General features: G+C 36.8%; 1 protein-coding gene across 20 annotated transcripts in view; it reads left to right on the top strand.

Moving 5' to 3' along the window:
- The window catches only part of LOC110465731 (androglobin-like), a 78,765-nt gene extending 62,940 nt beyond the window's left edge, over positions 1-15,825 (top strand). For 14 of the 20 annotated variants that reach the window (XM_021521760.1, XM_021521750.1, XM_021521757.1 and 11 more), the window contains 10 exons: positions 57-274; positions 562-644; positions 3,189-3,251; positions 3,646-3,757; positions 4,763-4,792; positions 6,028-6,242; positions 6,674-6,769; positions 7,080-7,315; positions 7,525-7,708; positions 14,641-15,825. In XM_021521760.1, the coding sequence (XP_021377435.1) occupies positions 57-274; positions 562-644; positions 3,189-3,251; positions 3,646-3,757; positions 4,763-4,792; positions 6,028-6,242; positions 6,674-6,769; positions 7,080-7,315; positions 7,525-7,708; positions 14,641-14,847 (1,444 nt within the window). In that variant the 3' untranslated portion in view covers positions 14,848-15,825. Of the gene's footprint in view, positions 1-56; positions 275-561; positions 645-3,188; positions 3,252-3,645; positions 3,758-4,762; positions 4,793-6,027; positions 6,243-6,673; positions 6,770-7,079; positions 7,316-7,524; positions 7,709-12,709; positions 12,817-14,640 lie in introns of all 20 variants that reach the window. The other 6 variants (XM_021521764.1, XM_021521763.1, XM_021521765.1 and 3 more) reach the window with 4 other exon arrangements.
- Positions 15,826-17,504: the final 1,679 nt, after the last annotated feature.

Genomic DNA, 17,504 nt, shown 5'->3' with positions numbered 1-17,504 from the left:
GGTTGAAGTTTCAAGTTTATTGGAGAGAATAGGTTCATATGGTAGTTTGTTGACAGATATGCTGTGAAAGTGAATGAGGACCACATGCCACCAAACGTGACGAGTATACAGGTGAACACCTCCAAACAGGACGTGTACATCAAGCTGGTTGTCCTGGATGATGAGGTCGAGGTGGCCAGCACCACAGGCAAAGGGCATGCTGTCATTCCAGCCTTCATTTTCCAAAAGGATGTTGACCTGAACTCGGAGGATAAGCGCCCAAGCTCACGAGCATGTATGTCTGTTAAATTACTTCTTGATATTTTTAAACACAGGTAGTATAAGGGTTTAATTTTAATCCATTTTGTTTCTTTTCTTTTCAATAAGGTATTTCTGAGCAATGAATGTCTGTATATGATTAATTTATGTAAAATAGATACTTCTATTTAGCAAAATTTAAGTCCACAAATTTAGGGTTGTCATTAAAATTAATCTTTCCATTCAAAGATACTATGTGATAGTAATTAGATACTATATATCAGGCAGCAAGTTAATAAGTGTCTTGAATGCTTGCTTTTTCAGCTAACAAAGATGCTAAAGGCAAAGCCAGCACAGCCAAACTAAAGCGAACAGGGTCAGCCAAAAGTGTAGATGGCCGTGCCTCCGTAAGTCTTGTTTACGTGATCAAACACAGGGAACTAATCATATATATATATTGTGTCATCATTGTCAAAGTAAAGTGTTCCTTAATTCTCATTATTTCAGATCAACACACTGACATACTTAGAATTGTTTTTGGTCACCAACCCTTTAGTAGCAGGGGTGCTGAATATATACTGATACACCAGGAGGGCTGAATATATACCATTATAGAAGGGGTGCTGAATATATACTGATACGAGAGGAGGGCTAAATATATACCTCTATAGAAGGGAAGCTGAATATATACTGATACACCAGGAGGGCTAAATATATACCATTATAGAAGGGGTGCTAAATATATACTGATACACCAGGAGGGCTGAATATATAGCATTATAGAAGGGGTGCTGAATATATACTGACACGCGAGAAGGGCTAAATATATACCGTTATAGAAGGGGTGCTGAATATATACTGACACGAGAGAAGGGCTAAATATATACCGTTATAGAAGGGATGCTTAATATATACTGATACACCAGGAGGGCTGAATATATACCATTACAGAAGGGGTGCTGAATATATACTGATACACCAGGAGGGCTAAATATATACCGTTATAGAAGGGGTGCTGAATATATACTGACACACCAGGAGGGCTAAAAATTTACCGTTATAGAAGGGATGCTTAATATATACTGATACACCAGGAGGGTTAAATATATACCAGTATAGAAGGGGTGCTGAATATACACTGATACACCAGGAGGGTTAAATATCTACCATTATAGAAGGGGGACTGAATATATACTGAAACACCAGGAGGGCTAAATATATACCATTGTAGAAGGGGTGCTGAATGTATACTTATAGACCAGGAGGGCTGAAAATAATACCATTATAGAAGGGTTGCTGAATATATACTGACACGAGAGAAGGGCTAAATATATACAATTATAGAAGGGGGGCTGAATATATACCATTATAAAAGGGGTGCTGAATATAAACTGATACACCAGGAGGGCTAAATATATACCATTATAGAAGGGATGCTTAATATATACTGATACACCAGGAGGGTTAAATATATACCATTATAGAAGGGGTGCTGAATATATACTGATAGGCTGAATATAATACCATTATAGAAGGGGTGCTGAATATACATTTTTATACAAGGAGGGCTGAATATACATGTACATACATGTACTCTCTTATACCAGGGGTGTTGAATATACCGTTTAGTGCCAGGAGAACTAAATGTCTTCATGAAGCAGTCTTATTGAAAGTACCTCTAGTACAAGGTGTATTTACTATACCCTCAAGTACCAGGGGTATTGAATATACCCTGTGGTACAAGGGTTATTGAATATACCCTGTAGTACAAGGGTTATTGAATATACCCTGTAGTACAAGGATTATTGAATATACCCTGTGGTACAAGGATTATTGAATATACCCTGTAGTACAAGGATTATTGAATATACTCTGTAGTACAAGGATTATTGAATATACCCTGTAGTACAAGGGTTATTGAATATACCCTGTAGTACAAGGATTATTGAATATACCCTGTGGTACAAGGGTTATTGGATATTCCTCTAGTATAAGGGTTATACCCGCTAGTACGAAGGGCATTAAATATACCCTTTAGTACCAAGGGTATTGCATAAACCCTCTAGTACCAGGGGTATTGAGTATACCCTCTAGTACCAGGGTATTGAATATACCCTCTAGTACCAGGGTATTGAATATACCCTCTAGTACCAGGGTATTGAATATACCCTCTAGTACAAGGGTGTTTGGATATACCTCTAGTATCAGGTGTATTGAATACAAGTTGTATTGAATATACCCTCTAGTACCAAGGGTATTGAATAAACCCTCTAGTACCGGGGTTATACTTGCTAGTACGAAGGGCATTGCTTTTACCGTCTTGTACCAGGGGTATTAAATGTAATGTCTAGTGCAAGGGGTATGTGCTCTATGGTATAGTGCTGATTTTTTTTTTCTATTACTAGTAGTGCTAAATGGACCCCTTGAGTAATTGATCAGAAGATTTTTGCTTAGAGCAATGTAGTTCCAGTGGTACTTGAATTTCCCCTGGTATTTAAAGTGAAAAATTAAGCTATGAATTGAAGTAAGAATACTTAAGTGCATGAAAGATTGACCAGTCTAAAAATAGGATGTAAAGATTGACCAGTCTAAAAATAGGATGTAAAGATTGACCAGTGTAAGAAAAGCAAGGTATATTGACAGATATAAGAATAACAGATTTCTATGTCTTATACTAACAGTTTGGTGTTTGAAGAGAATGCATGTTATAGAATAAAGCATGTATAACACAAAAAATCTTGTAATACTAATCACAGAATAACCTGAAAATAATCATAGTGTTATGCATGAAAGTTTATCTTGATTGTCAATTGTAATTGCTAGAAGCTTAACAGAAACCATTGACATCATGTTACCTTGTCAAGCATGTTTTTGGGCCAAGACGGGTATGCATGGTTTAGTGACAGCATGATGTTTTTGTGATGTTGCATGTCATATTACACTTGTTCCAGAGGGGAAGCAGGCTTTCTGATGCAGGAGTGAGTGATGGAGAAATTGATGAAAAAGATTTGAAGGTAGTCTAGTTGTAATGTGATGTAAATAAAAAAGTCACAAAAGTTTACAAAATATATGTATCTTCAAATAAAGAATAACAAAAATTTTTGAATAGCAAAAGCAAGAGTAGTGTGATATACAAGTCAATGAGTATTTACAAGCAATCTGAATTTGTGCATGTAACTTGTCACTAGATGTTTTGATAAAATCTTTCTGTAGTCGATGGTAGTGGTGCTTTTTTTAAACAATGCATGTGGAGTAGCTTGACTTTTCATTGCCTGTATATTTTGATACTTCTGAGTTAACAACCTTAATAGTGTGATCATCAATAAATGAATGTAACACAGCATTTCATTGGTTGATTATGATACAGAAATGAGAAAGCATATGATTGGTTGTGTGTGTATGTTGCAGCCCCACAAGTACATCATCCAAGCAACAGTGCTGCGTAACAGCTGGCCCCTCGGTGAGAGCAGCTGGATATTTGTACAAATGCTCAAGGACATAGAAAAGAACGAGCTCAAAGGTAACAACAACCACTTCAAACTATTATTGTAATTTACCCAATACTCCCACTCTCCCATTGTACCACTTTGATCTACAGTACTGTTCTTTATTATTTCTCTCACTCTCCCATTGTACCAAGTAACCTGCAATACTGTTAATCATTTCTCCCACTCTCCCATTGAATCATCATTTCTCCCACTCTCCCATTGAACCCCTATAACCTGCATTACTGTTGTTAATCATTTCTCGCACTCTCCCATTGAACCCCTATAACCTGCATTACTGTTGTTAATTATTTCTCCAACTCTCCCATTGAAACCCTATAACCTGAATTACTGTTGTTAAAAACAAAAGTCCAACTCCGTACACAAATGTCATACTCTGTGAACCTGTTTACAAAGGTCATATTCCCAGGCTGTGTACACAAAGGTCATACTCCCTTGCTGTATTCACAAAGGTCATATTCCCAGGCTGTGTACACAAATTAAAGGTCATATTCTCAGGCTGTGTACACAAAGGTCATACTCCCAGACTGTGTGTACAAAAGTCTATGATTCTGTACACAAAGACTTTGTTGTAATAAATTTCATCATTAAGGTTGTTTAAAGCTGTCTGACTTCAGTCATATAAAGCTGATTAAGTCATTATAAAAAAGGAGAAAGATTGGAAATTAACTGTCACAGCTAAATGTTTCCTTCATGTACCAACTCCAGTTCAGTGTCAGATGTTTCCTTTCATGTTTTCTTTGATAAGCTTTTGAAGTTCTCAACTATTTTAGACATTCAAGTTTAGTTTGAAAATATTGTAAAATATCATTTATTATCATTTTTTTGAGTTTGGCATGCCTTATCAAACATGTTCATTTCTATACACACTTGTACAGTTATCACATTGAATCCTATTTCCTAAGGTCATGTTATAGCATATTTGATGACTATTCTTCCATTGGTCAGCTGTCTATAAAAAAAAGAGAAATATTTGCATGTCTCCAATAAAACATAGATTACATTTGTCTTTTTATCAGTAAGCTTCAAACCGCCTCCAAATGAAGACAGTAAGTGATTGTATAGTGATCGTACTAGGTGACAGTAAGTGATTGTATAGTGATCGTACTAGGTGTTTTTGTAGTTTACCAGGGTAAATAAGGTAGTCACGTCTCTTTACCCAGTTTTGTTGGGAACTTATATACCCTGGAAAGTTATAAAGGTGACGGAATATGTTTTATTTTAATTCTGTAAATTCATATCATATATATTACTTAATGTGTATATTATCTTAATTAGAGTACATATATATATTTTTATATTTAAATATTATATACATTTATATACATGATCTACTAAACAAATACCAGTATTTAACATGGAGAGGAACACTTATCAAAGCAAACAAGTGTCTTGGTGTTTGGGGTTATGGTGCATGCTAAATCAGTAAAAATAATGTCACACATCCAGTATGGTCACTTCCTGTCTGTGTGTGAACACTACTACAGTTCTGATTGGCTACTAGGTTTTTGAACTGGCCAATGGATACACTCGACACAGTGTTTCACAGTTTGACTGGAGTTTGTGACCTGTATAACATGTCAGTCCTGTACTACACTGCACTCACCTCAATTTATCACCATTGCATGTACCACACCTAGGCCTACCTCTGGAAATGAATCTTTATAGCTGATTCATTACTAGGTAACAGAAACATGTGTATTTGCACATTTTGTACTTTGAGAATCAACATATTTTTTATGAAATTTTCCTTACTTGGGAGGGGTAATTTCCTAGTTCTTGGTTTAGTTGTGTCTTCTATAAGACATTTCAGTAAATTTGACTTCAGATTTAATATCTACTGTCAGTGTTTTATCATTAAGGGAAAACTTGTATGGTATACAAAGAACTAGGAAACACTGTTACTGTGATAGACCTAGTATTTTATGTTTATTTTTTGTTTTATTGCTTAATTGAATTTTGCACAATGCTTTCGTATTTTAAAGTTCATAGTGTGTTTTTTGTTAGAATATAAGACCTTTGTTGTTTTGTTTTTATGTTGGTCACCTTATTGTAACAATCATATTTTTACGGTAGTTGCACAAACCTTCTTATGACTGTTCCCTTTACTGTAAGATAACATAACTGGTTACACTGTCTGCCATTAGTTATCTGTGACTACTTTCATCATTAAGGAAAGGCATTTTATGAGATTTCTTTTTATTGACATACAATCATTTAAAAGATACAAAATAAATCAGGTGTGTTAGTCTAAGACGTTAACACCAATACTTTTTGTCTCCAGTTGCCAATAAAGACCGGCCACCATCTCCTCCTAAACAGGAGAAGGCTCCTGCAACATCCAGTAGCTCACAGAAAGGAGGCAAGGGAGGCAAGACAGATAAGAAAGGAGGGAAGGACAAAGACAAGGATCAAAAGGGTTCAAGGCCTCCATCCCAAGCGTTTGACATGACTAAACCCCACTGGACACTGCGAGTGGTCAGTGATGCCAGCTCCTTCGTAAGTAAAGGACCTAAAGACTATTCCATCTGTCTCATAGATGAGGGGAAGTAGACAAACTGTAGGGTAGCCCATGTCTTGTAAAGGATGCTTTCTTTAAACAACACCTGTCCTATTGGGACACATTCCATTGTTCTGGGAGGGTCCCTTAATGCCACACTGTTCTTATTGGGACACTCTCTATTGTCCTTGGTCCGTTATGCAATACTTGTCCTATTGGGACAGTTCCAAGGTCATAGAGGGTTTCTTTATATAACCTCTATCCAATTGAGCCACATTCAAATGTCAGGAAGGTTCCCGTTAAGTAGTTTCCCTGTGACACTTCATCAGGACGTCTTTGGTACTCTATAATGGTTTCAAAACATTCCTATGTAGACAATCAAGCTTCTAAATTATATGGTCATATTAACCCTATCTGATTGTGTTATCAGGAGGATATTGAAGTGAAAAAAGATACAGAACGTGCTGATGAAATACGGGCCATGAAGAAAGCATGGGAGAATGCTGAGCCTGGCCGAGCTGCTAAGGTATGGGTTGGTTGGAATCAAATTGTTCTTCTGGCATCAGTATATTTTAGTGTTTATGTTTTAAAACAATCAAATTCTTATTGTGTTTATTTGTTTAATTCACTAGAGATGATAACCAATAATTAACCAATTTCAATTAATTGTTAAATTATGTGTTTTATGGTGCAAATAAATTCCTAATAAGAAAGGATTTCAGTTGTGTACCTAATAAAATTAACTTTAGATTGTACAGAGAAATAGATCAGATAAATATTGATATACTACATTGTAACATAAGCAGAGTTTTACATGCTCCCTTGAACCTCTTCAGGCTCTGCAGTCTCGTCTCAAGTACTTGAACACCCACCTAATCAAGCTCCACCCTGACAAGGAGGAGGAGGAGGTAAAAGAAGGCGAGGATAAGCCAGAGTCAGAGGCAGAGATCCCTCCCCCTCAGACCCCACTCTCTATGCATGAAGACAAGGAGGAGATTCTCACTCTGGAGCCACCCCCACCTCCCACACCCAAAGAGATCCTGCCTCCCTTGGATATCACTCCCTTCCTCAGGTCAGTATATTCCTGATATATATGAACTCCATGTCATAAGAAATCTCACTTTCCTAGGTCACTCCTGATCTGTTACATACATATACCTTAACCCTACTTTTCCTGTGTTGTCACATAAGAGGGCAGATTTATTGAAAATGTTTAGTGATTCGAGGGATCTAAATAATGCTGTCCTAAAGAAATTCTGAACAGTAGAATATGTTTTACAGGAAGGCGAGTGGAGAGCCTCGGTACCTGGATGAGGAGGAGATCCAGCGACGAGAGGAGGAGAACAAACGACAGGTGGAGGAGTACAAGGCGTTCAGGGAACAGGTGAAGACTTGGAGGGAGCAAGACAAACTGATGAGAAACAACATCAAGGTCAAACAACTGGAGCAGTGTGAAGACTTACAGGTACGCTGGGGATGTGTGCTAGTTATTGAACATACACGCTAGGTATCCTTACCAATGTTTTCCTTGATCCTCACAACTTTTTATCGTCAACTCCTCTTGAAACTCCTTTGATAATCATCACCCGAGTTGCATGGTTGGTAGACTGCCTTTTTGCTGTGCTTGATTCCTGACCTGCATGTGTATAGATACAATAAGAGTTACCCTACTAATATAACAGTACATCAGATGTACACCTACCGTATCAGCCATACTTTTAGTTCAGATATTAGCTAGACTTATAACCTTTCTAAAGTCATGATATTGTGTCGTACCCACCTTATGTCAATGTTCATTATATTTTTGCTGCTTTTTTGTATCTGTCAATCGACAGCATGCAGATTTATTTTTAGACATGTAGTTATAACAAATTCTTTGATTTACCAGGGTTACATATTTAGATAAATGATTTACAATATGAACCTGTAATATATACTTTTGAATGAAGATGATTTAATGACATACATATATAATAAACAATATCACATGTACAAATTACGACCCGCAAAAACATAACAATTTACATTCAATCTAAAAAATTCAATATTAAGTTTAACTGGGAACGAACATTTCTCAGTATACAGTATAACACCCAGAAGATTGCCATATCTAGGAATTCACGTTTTTCACATTTAATTTTGGTAATTAGTACATGATTATGGGACGCTGAAAACATCTGCCAATCAGCTTCAAATTTTGCTATGTCTTTTGATGGTGATAATTAATCTCTATTAAAAATTGATCAACAGTTCTGTTTTAAGTAAACAATTTCAGTTCCAGATAGGAGAACAGATGCTGTCCAGATGCACATTTCTTTATCCAGGTGTTTAATACAGCTATAGAAGCTAGCTGATGTAGTTTGTTTTGATATCTAGGTGGGGCCTTGTAACAAGTCAGGAGAAGAGTACCGGCTGATGTAGTTTGTTTGGATATCTAGGTGGGGCCTTGTAACAAATCAGGAGAAGAGTACTGGCTGATGTAGTTTGTTTTGATATCTAGGTGGGGCCTTGTTACAAGTCAGGAGAAGAGAACTGGCTGATGTAGTTTGTTTGGATATCTAGGCTGGGCCTTGTAACAAGTCAGGAGAATAGTACTGGCTGATGTAGTTTGTTTGGATATCTAGGTGGGGCCTTGTTACAAGTCAGGAGAAGAGAACTGGCTGATGTAGTTTGTTTGGATATCTAGGTGGGGCCTTGTAACAAATCAGGAGAAGAGTACTGGCTGATGTAGTTTGTTTGGGTATCTAGGTGGGGCCTTGTAACAAGTCAGGAGAAAAATACTGGCTGATGTAGTTTGTTTGGATATCTAGCTTGAGACTTGTAACAAGTCAGGAGAATAGTACTGGCTGATGTTGTTTGTTTAGATATCTAGGTGGGGCCTTGTAACAAGTCAGGAGAAAAATACTGGCTGGTGTAGTTTGTTTGGATATCTAGGTGGGGCCTTTTAACAAGTCAGGAGAAGAGTACTGGCTGATGTAGTTTGTTTGGGTATCTAGGTGGGGCCTTGTAACAAGTCAGGAGAAAAATACTGGCTGGTGTAGTTTGTTTGGATATCTAGGTTGGGCCTTGTAACAAGTCAGGAGAAGAGTACTAGCTGATGTAGTTTGTTTGGATTTCTAGGTGGAGACTTGTAACAAGTCAGGAGAAGAGTACTAGCTGATGTAGTTTGTTTGGATATCTAGGTGGAGCCTTGTAACAAGTCAGGAGAAGAGTACTGGGTGATGTAGTTTGTTTGGATATCTAGGTGGGGCTTTGTAACAAGTCAGGAGAAGAGTACCGGCTGATGTAGTTTGTTTGGATATCTAGGTGGCCTTGTAACAAGTCAGGGAAAGAGTACTGGCTGATGTAGTTTGTTTGGATATTTAGGTGGGGCCTTGTAACAAGTCAGGAGAAGAGTACCGGCTGATGTAGTTTGTTTGGATATCTAGGTGGAGCCTTGTAACAAGTCAGGAGAAGAGTACTGGGTGATGTAGTTTGTTTGGATATCTAGGTGGGGCCTTGTTACAAGTCAGGAGAAGAGAACTTGCTGATGTAGTTTGTTTGGATATCTAGGTGGAGCCTTGTAACAAGTCAGGAGAAGAGTACTGGATGATGTAGTTTGTTTGGATATCTGGGTGGGGCCTTGTAACAAGTCAGGAGAATAGTACTGGCTGATATTGTTTGTTTAGATATCTAGGTGGGGCCTTGTAACAAGTCAGCAGGAGAGTACTGGCTGATGTAGGTTGTTTGGATATCTAGGTGGGGCCTTGTAACAAATCAGGAGAAGAGTACTGGCTGATGTAGTTTGTTTGGATATTTAGGTGGGGCCTTGTAACAAGTCAGCAGGAGAGTACTGGCTGATGTAGTTTGTTTGGATATTTAGGAGGGGCCTTGTAACAAGTCAGGAGAAGAGTACTGCGATATCTAGGTTGGGCCTTGTAAAAAGTCAGGAGAAGAGTACTGGCTGGTGTAGTTTGTTTGAATATTAAGTAGGGGCCTTGTAACAAGTCAGGAGAAGAGTACTAGCTGATGTAGTTTGTTTGGATATCTAGGTGGAGACTTGTGACAAGTCAGGAGAAGAGTACTGGCTGATGTAGTTTGTTTGAATATTAAGTAGGGGCCTTGTAACAAGTCAGGAGAAGAGTACTATACAGAAAGGGATAAGAGATACGTGGCACAAAATAGAGCACTGCCTTTGCATGCAACTCTTATAATGCACTATATAGTTGATACTTTTTGCATGTGATTTAATTTTGCTATGTGTTTGTTTATCATAGATTGCATGAAATCAAAAACCCATACCATGTTTTGTATTTCTTCATGATTTTTTTCTGATCAGAACAATTGCAAAATATAAGCCACCCAAAATGTAACAGCTCTACAGTATGCACCAAGCCTACACCACTGTGGACAGAGTCACCTTAGACTAGAGCCAACAGTCACTGCAAATCTGTACAGAACATTTCAAATGTGTTTATTGGGTCCCAGGGATTGTTATAAACATGTTTAACTGTACAGTAGTAATGTATTGGGTCCCAGGGATTGTTATAAACATGTTTTACTGTACAGTAGTAATGTATTGGGTGCCAGGGATTGTTATAAACATGTTTTTTGTTATAAACATGTTTTACTGTACAGTGGTAATGTATTGGGTCCCAGGGATTGTTATAAACATGTTTAACTGTACAGTAGTAATGTATTGGGTCCCAGGGATTGTTATAAACATGTTTTACTGTACAGTAGTAATGTATTGGGTCCCAGGGATTGTTATAAACATGTTTTACTGTACAGTAGTAATGTATTGGGTCCCAGGGATTGTTATAAACATGTTTTACTGTACAGTAGTAATGTATTGGGTCCCAGGGATTGTTATAAACATGTTTTACTGTACAGTAGTAATGTATTGGGTCCCAGGGATTGTTATAAACATGTTTTACTGTACAGTAGTAATGTATTGGGTCCCAGGGATTGTTATAAACATGTTTAACTGTACAGTAGTAATGTATTGGGTCCCAGGGATTGTTATAAACATGTTTTACTGTACAGTAGTAATGTATTGGGTCCCAGGGATTGTTATAAACATGTTTAACTGTACAGTAGTAATGTATTGGGTCCCAGGGATTGTTATAAACATGTTTTACTGTACAGTAGTAATGTATTGGGTCCCAGGGATTGTTATAAACATGTTTTACTGTACAGTAGTAATGTATTGGGTCCCAGGGATTGTTATAAACATGTTTTACTGTACAGTAGTAATGTATTGGGTCCCAGGGATTGTTATAAACATGTTTTACTGTACAGTGGTAATGTATTGGGTCCCAGGGATTGTTATAAACATGTTTTACTGTACAGTAGTAATGTATTGGGTCCCAGGGATTGTTATAAACATGTTTTACTGTACAGTGGTAATGTATTGGGTCCCAGGGATTGTTATAAACATGTTTTACTGTACAGTAGTAATGTATTGGGTCCCAGGGATTGTTATAAACATGTTTTACTGTACAGTGGTAATGTATTGGGTCCCAGGGATTGTTATAAACATGTTTTACTGTACAGTGGTAATGTATTGGGTCCCAGGGATTGTTATAAACATGTTTTACTGTACAGTGGTAATGTATTGGGTCCCAGGGATTGTTATAAACATGTTTTACTGTACAGTGGTAATGTATTGGGTCCCAGGGATTGTTATAAACATGTTTTACTGTACAGTAGTAATGTATTGGGTCCCAGGGATTGTTATAAACATGTTTTACTGTACAGTGGTAATGTATTGGGTCCCAGGGATTGTTATAAACATGTTTTACTGTACAGTGGTAATGTATTGGGTCCCAGGGATTGTTATAAACATGTTTTACTGTACAGTGGTAATGTATTGGGTCCCAGGGATTGTTATAAACATGTTTTACTGTACAGTGGTAATGTATTGGGTCCCAGGGATTGTTATAAACATGTTTTACTGTACAGTAGTAATGTATTGGGTCCCAGGGATTGTTATAAACATGTTTTACTGTACAGTGGTAATGTATTGGGTCCCAGGGATTGTTATAAACATGTTTTACTGTACAGTGGTAATGTATTGGGTCCCAGGGATTGTTATAAACATGTTTTACTGTACAGTGGTAATGTATTGGGTGCCAGGGATTGTTATAGACATGTTTTACTGTACAGTGGTAATGTATTGGGTCCGAGGGATTGTAATAAACATGCTTTACTATACAATAGTAATTAAATGGTTCCCAAGGATTTTGTTATAAAAATGTTGTACTGTAAAGAGGTACATAACTAGGTTCTAGAATTTCTTACAAACATTTTTTACTTCAAACTTTAATATAATTAATTTTCACAGAGATTCAATCACTGTTATGATGTATTACACAACATTCCTTCCCATGATAGAAACTTGCATAGTTCTAAACCCTCATGTGTGTTGTGTGTTTCTCTTTATTAATCCCTTCCTTCTGTGTTTTTTACTCCTTTTCTATTTTAGGAATGTGTAGACGACGAAAGAGATGCCTTTCAACTTGCTCGTGAACAATATCGACAGAAATTTGTCACACAGAGAAAGCGCAGCAAAATGTCTGCAAAGTAGAAATTGTTAGTGTGTGTATGATATTATAGTAGGTATCAAACTGGGTCTCACTGAGATAACATGTAATGAAATCATTCGTGACGTCTCAGTCAGACTCAGTGTGGTAAAACCTGCCTGTATGGTGAGAGTTTATTTGAAGTTTATTTTACACTACTTGGTGGTATCATGTTTTGGGCACTGGAAACTTTTTTTGATTAGTTCTTATGTTTGGAGAATGTTTTTTGGTGATCTGTTTTAGTTTGGGCTTGGAAAATTGATTTTGTATTTTACTGGTGGAATAAAGTACTATAACAGTTAAAGATGTGACTTAATAAACTACAAGAGAAGAAAGGTGTATGGTGACTTTATTACATATATTTAAAATGTTAATTTAGACAAATTAATATAGATTAGTTATATATTACTTATGTCTGTTGGACCGGAGTGCTCACCCTTTACTAACTTCTACATATTGTACTAACACTTGTTCACTTTCTCTTTGTTTTACAGATTTTATGTGTCACTATATTAACATAAATAGATACACAGCATGTATCTCTTTTATTTCACAGGACTATTCTGTTTAGCAGGCTTTCATTAATATTGCAATCTACACATGTAACATGTCCAATATGTGAAGCCATCTGGGCTCATCTTATGTGACGTAAAAGCATAGCTGCATGTAGACATTTCATATTATCAAGATTTTTTTTATAACTTAAGACATTAAATATATGTATATATATACTAAATCTGTATAAAATATGCATGTTTGACATGTTGTGACATTTTAGGTTATCCAAAGTGTACAGTACAGTGTAGGTTATCCAGAGTTTACAGTACAGTGTAGGTTATCCAGAGTGTACAGTACAGTGTAGGTTATCCAGAGTGAACAGTACAGTGTAGGTTATCCAGAGTGTACAGCACAGTGTAGGTTATCCAGAGTGTACATTACAGTGTAGGTTATCCAGAGTGTACAGTCGTTGAAGGTTATCCAGAGTGTACAGTACAGTGTAGGTTATCCAGAATGTACATTACAGTACATTATATTGAAGGATATCCAGTGTGTACATTTCACTGTAGGTTATCCAGTGTGTCACAGTACATTTCAGTGTAGACTATCCAGTGTGTCACAGTACATTACAGTGAAGACTATCCAGTGTGTCACAGTACATTACAGTGTAGACTATCCAGTTTGTCACAGTACATTACATTGTAGACTATCCAGTGTGTCACAGTACATTACATTGTAGACTATCCAGTGTGTCACAGTACATTACAGTGTATACTATCCAGTGTGTCACAATACATTTCAGTGTAGGTTATCCAGTGTGTCAGTACATTACAGTGTAGACTATCCAGTGTGTCACAGTACATTTCAGTGTAGGTTATCCAGTGTGTCACAGTACATTACAGTGTACAGTACAGTGTAGGTTATCCAGAATGTACATTACAGTACATTATATTGAAGGATATCCAGTGTGTACATTTCAGTGTAGGTTATCCAGTGTGTCACAGTACATTTCAGTGTAGACTATCCAGTGTGTCACAGTACATTACAGTGAAGACTATCCAGTGTGTCACAGTACATTACAGTGTAGACTATCCAGTTTGTCACAGTACATTACATTGTAGACTATCCAGTGTGTCACAGTACATTACAGTGTATACTATCCAGTGTGTCACAATACATTTCAGTGTAGGTTATCCAGTGTGTCAGTACATTACAGTGTAGACTATCCAGTGTGTCACAGTACATTTCAGTGTAGGTTATCCAGTGTGTCACAGTACATTACAGTGTAGACTATCCAGTTTGTTACACATAATAGAACTATTTCTGTGTTGTACAGGCTATGTTGGACAGTGCCAGGGAAGGAATCAATAAGCCTAGAGAGGCCTTTCGACAGAAGTTCCTGGATGAGGAACGTAAGAAACAGGAAGCTGAGGCTGAGAAAGAGGCAGCATTGGCAGCAGAGGTCACGTCCAAATCGCCCAAGGGCAGAAATAAGAGTGCTAAGGGTGCAAAAAGTCCTGGAGGTGGTAAAAAGAAGAAATGATGAGGAGGTCAATATAGGATTAACAATTGTTTTGTGTACAAATCAGACTGACTTTTATTTACTTCAATAAAGGCAGTACCGTCTTTCATGAAAAACAGTATTTTAATTTTTGTTGCCTGAGCGAGCTGTACAAGAAAAAAAGGAATTTGTGTAGCAGTGTCAGTCTTGTTGCTATGGTGAATATCAGGTATGCTCTTAAGTACAGTTACAAGTTTGAACTGTGTATATTGAGTGGGATAACTTATTTCTGGGTACAGTGTCACTGTATTATCAATACCTTGTACCTACAAATCCAGAGGAGAAACTGCAGCACAGTTGATGAAGAGAAATTACTTAACATGTATATTATTCCTTTTAACATGCATATCTGTGATAAATGCACCAAGTGCAGTGTATTAAATCTAATGTACATATAAATGTTTAATATGTTATAGAATTATTTTGTCCACTCGACCAAATCCTTCATGAAAGTATGAGGAGCCTACCAATGAAAACATATCATTGTATTATACAACACTGTGTGATACGTGTCCTATCACAGGTGAACTATAGCTGTTGTATTATACAACACTGTGTGATACATGTCCTATCACAGGTGAACTAGCTGTTGTATTATACAACACTGTGATACGTGTCCTAGCACAGGTGAACTAGCTGTTGTATTATACGACACTGTGTGATACGTGTCCTATCACAGGTGAACTAGCTGTTGTATTATACAACACTGTGTGATACGTGTACTATCACAGGCGAACTAGCTGTTGTATTATACGACACTGTGTGATACGTGTCCTACCACAGGTGAACTAGCTGTTGTATGATACAACACTGTGTGATACGTGTCCTATCACAGGTGAACTAGCTTGTGTATTATACAACACTGTGTGATACGTGTCCTATCACAGGTGAACTAGCTGTTGTATTATACAACACTGGGTGATACGTGGCCTATCACAGGGGAACTAGCTGTTGTATTATACAACACTGTGTGATACCTGAACTAGCTGTTGTATTATACAACACTGTGATACATTTCCTATCATAGGTGAACTAGCTGTTCTATTATACAACACTGTGATACGTGTCATATCACAGGCGAACTAGCTGTTGTATTATACAACACTGTCTGATACGTGTCCTATCACAGGTGAACTAGCTGTTGTGAGGCTTTAGGTAACTCTATTGACTGCACCTCCATGTGGCTTATCTATCAACATTCCTTTTTTATACCACAGTTGTAAATATTTGTGAAGATGTATTATATGGAATGAACGCATATTGCAAGTGCTGTTTTAGTCATAAGCCTCCACACCAACATTACTTCAAACTTTGGCACAAACTTACAGACATCACTTTTGACTGTTGAAGAAAATAATATTTTATCAGTGGTGTTTAATAAAAAAAAAAATGGAATCCATTCAATATTTTATGAGGCATTATTGAATATTTCTTTAAGAATATTTTAGTATAATCATATAAATATTGTTTGATATCTGGTCCAGACATTAGGGTTATAACCCATAGTACCAACATAGTTACTTAGCCATGATACAGAATGTCTCAGTTTTTATTTCAATGTATATCCAGTGTGTTACTCAATGTTTTTTTTATCAGAGATAAATCCGTCCTTCCACTGGTTCATATCGATCACAAGTGGCCCTTACATAATGTCCGTCCTGCCCTGTACACAAGTCTGGTCACTGTTGTCATGTACATGTTGTCAACAATCTCCATGTCCAAAAGTCTGCTCAGTCAGATTCTATTTTTGTAAGATGTAAAAAAAAAATGAGGATTCTATTCCATCAACTACTCAACTCAACATTCCTTTTTTTATATTTCTTTTTTTGTTGCATTACATCAGTTGAGATGCAAGCTTTATGTACAAAACTGTGATTTAACTTCTATCAAATTTTATTTTATTTATACAGAAAAGATACTTTTTTTTTATGTTAACACACTTTGCAAGTGTTCAACATCAAAAAGTTCACCAGTTTAAAATATCCTGTAAGAATTTCTCGTGTTAGTGTTGTCACTGATGTTGTCAAAATTGCATGTCAATGTTGTTTACAGTGTGTTTATAAGTTAAATACCTATTGGTCTGCCTGCCACAACAAAGTCACAGTTTTATAATATTTGTAATTAAGTATTGATGTATCTGTTAACAGCAATGTAATATACAAATTCTACAATAAATTATTAAATGTGTTGAAATTTGATGTTGGTTTTATTTCTCTATACCTAAGAGCGTGATATTCAATTACCGGTACTAGATGTTGTTGGCTTACCTGACTCAAAGCGTCTTTGGTCACTCTGTTGATACTCACCTTTGTACAAGGTCTTATCGGGGCTTTAGTCCGACTATTCAGATAAATCATTAATGTGGACTTGATTCATCCTAACCTTCGGTTTAATAGTTTAGAAAATCCCATAGTTAAATTAATTTGATTCAACCTTTGGTCCAGTTGATCAGACAATTCATTGAAGTTAAAGACTTGATCCAACTTTTTCTTTAATTGTAAAGACAAGAAGGACTTGACTCAACCATTGTTCCACTGCCATTGAATAGTCATTTGCTAGGACTTGATTCTTACACATTTTACACCTTTGTGTGCATACGTTTCACTGGCCATTTGTCTGATGAAGGTGACAGTGTACAT

The sequence above is a fragment of the Mizuhopecten yessoensis genome, unplaced genomic scaffold (assembly GCF_002113885.1).
Source record: "Mizuhopecten yessoensis strain PY_sf001 unplaced genomic scaffold, ASM211388v2 scaffold11099, whole genome shotgun sequence".
Classification (NCBI taxonomy): Eukaryota; Metazoa; Mollusca; class Bivalvia; order Pectinida; family Pectinidae; genus Mizuhopecten; species Mizuhopecten yessoensis.
Note: the sequence above shows the minus strand (reverse complement) of the source record. Positions and strands in the feature narration are given on the sequence as shown.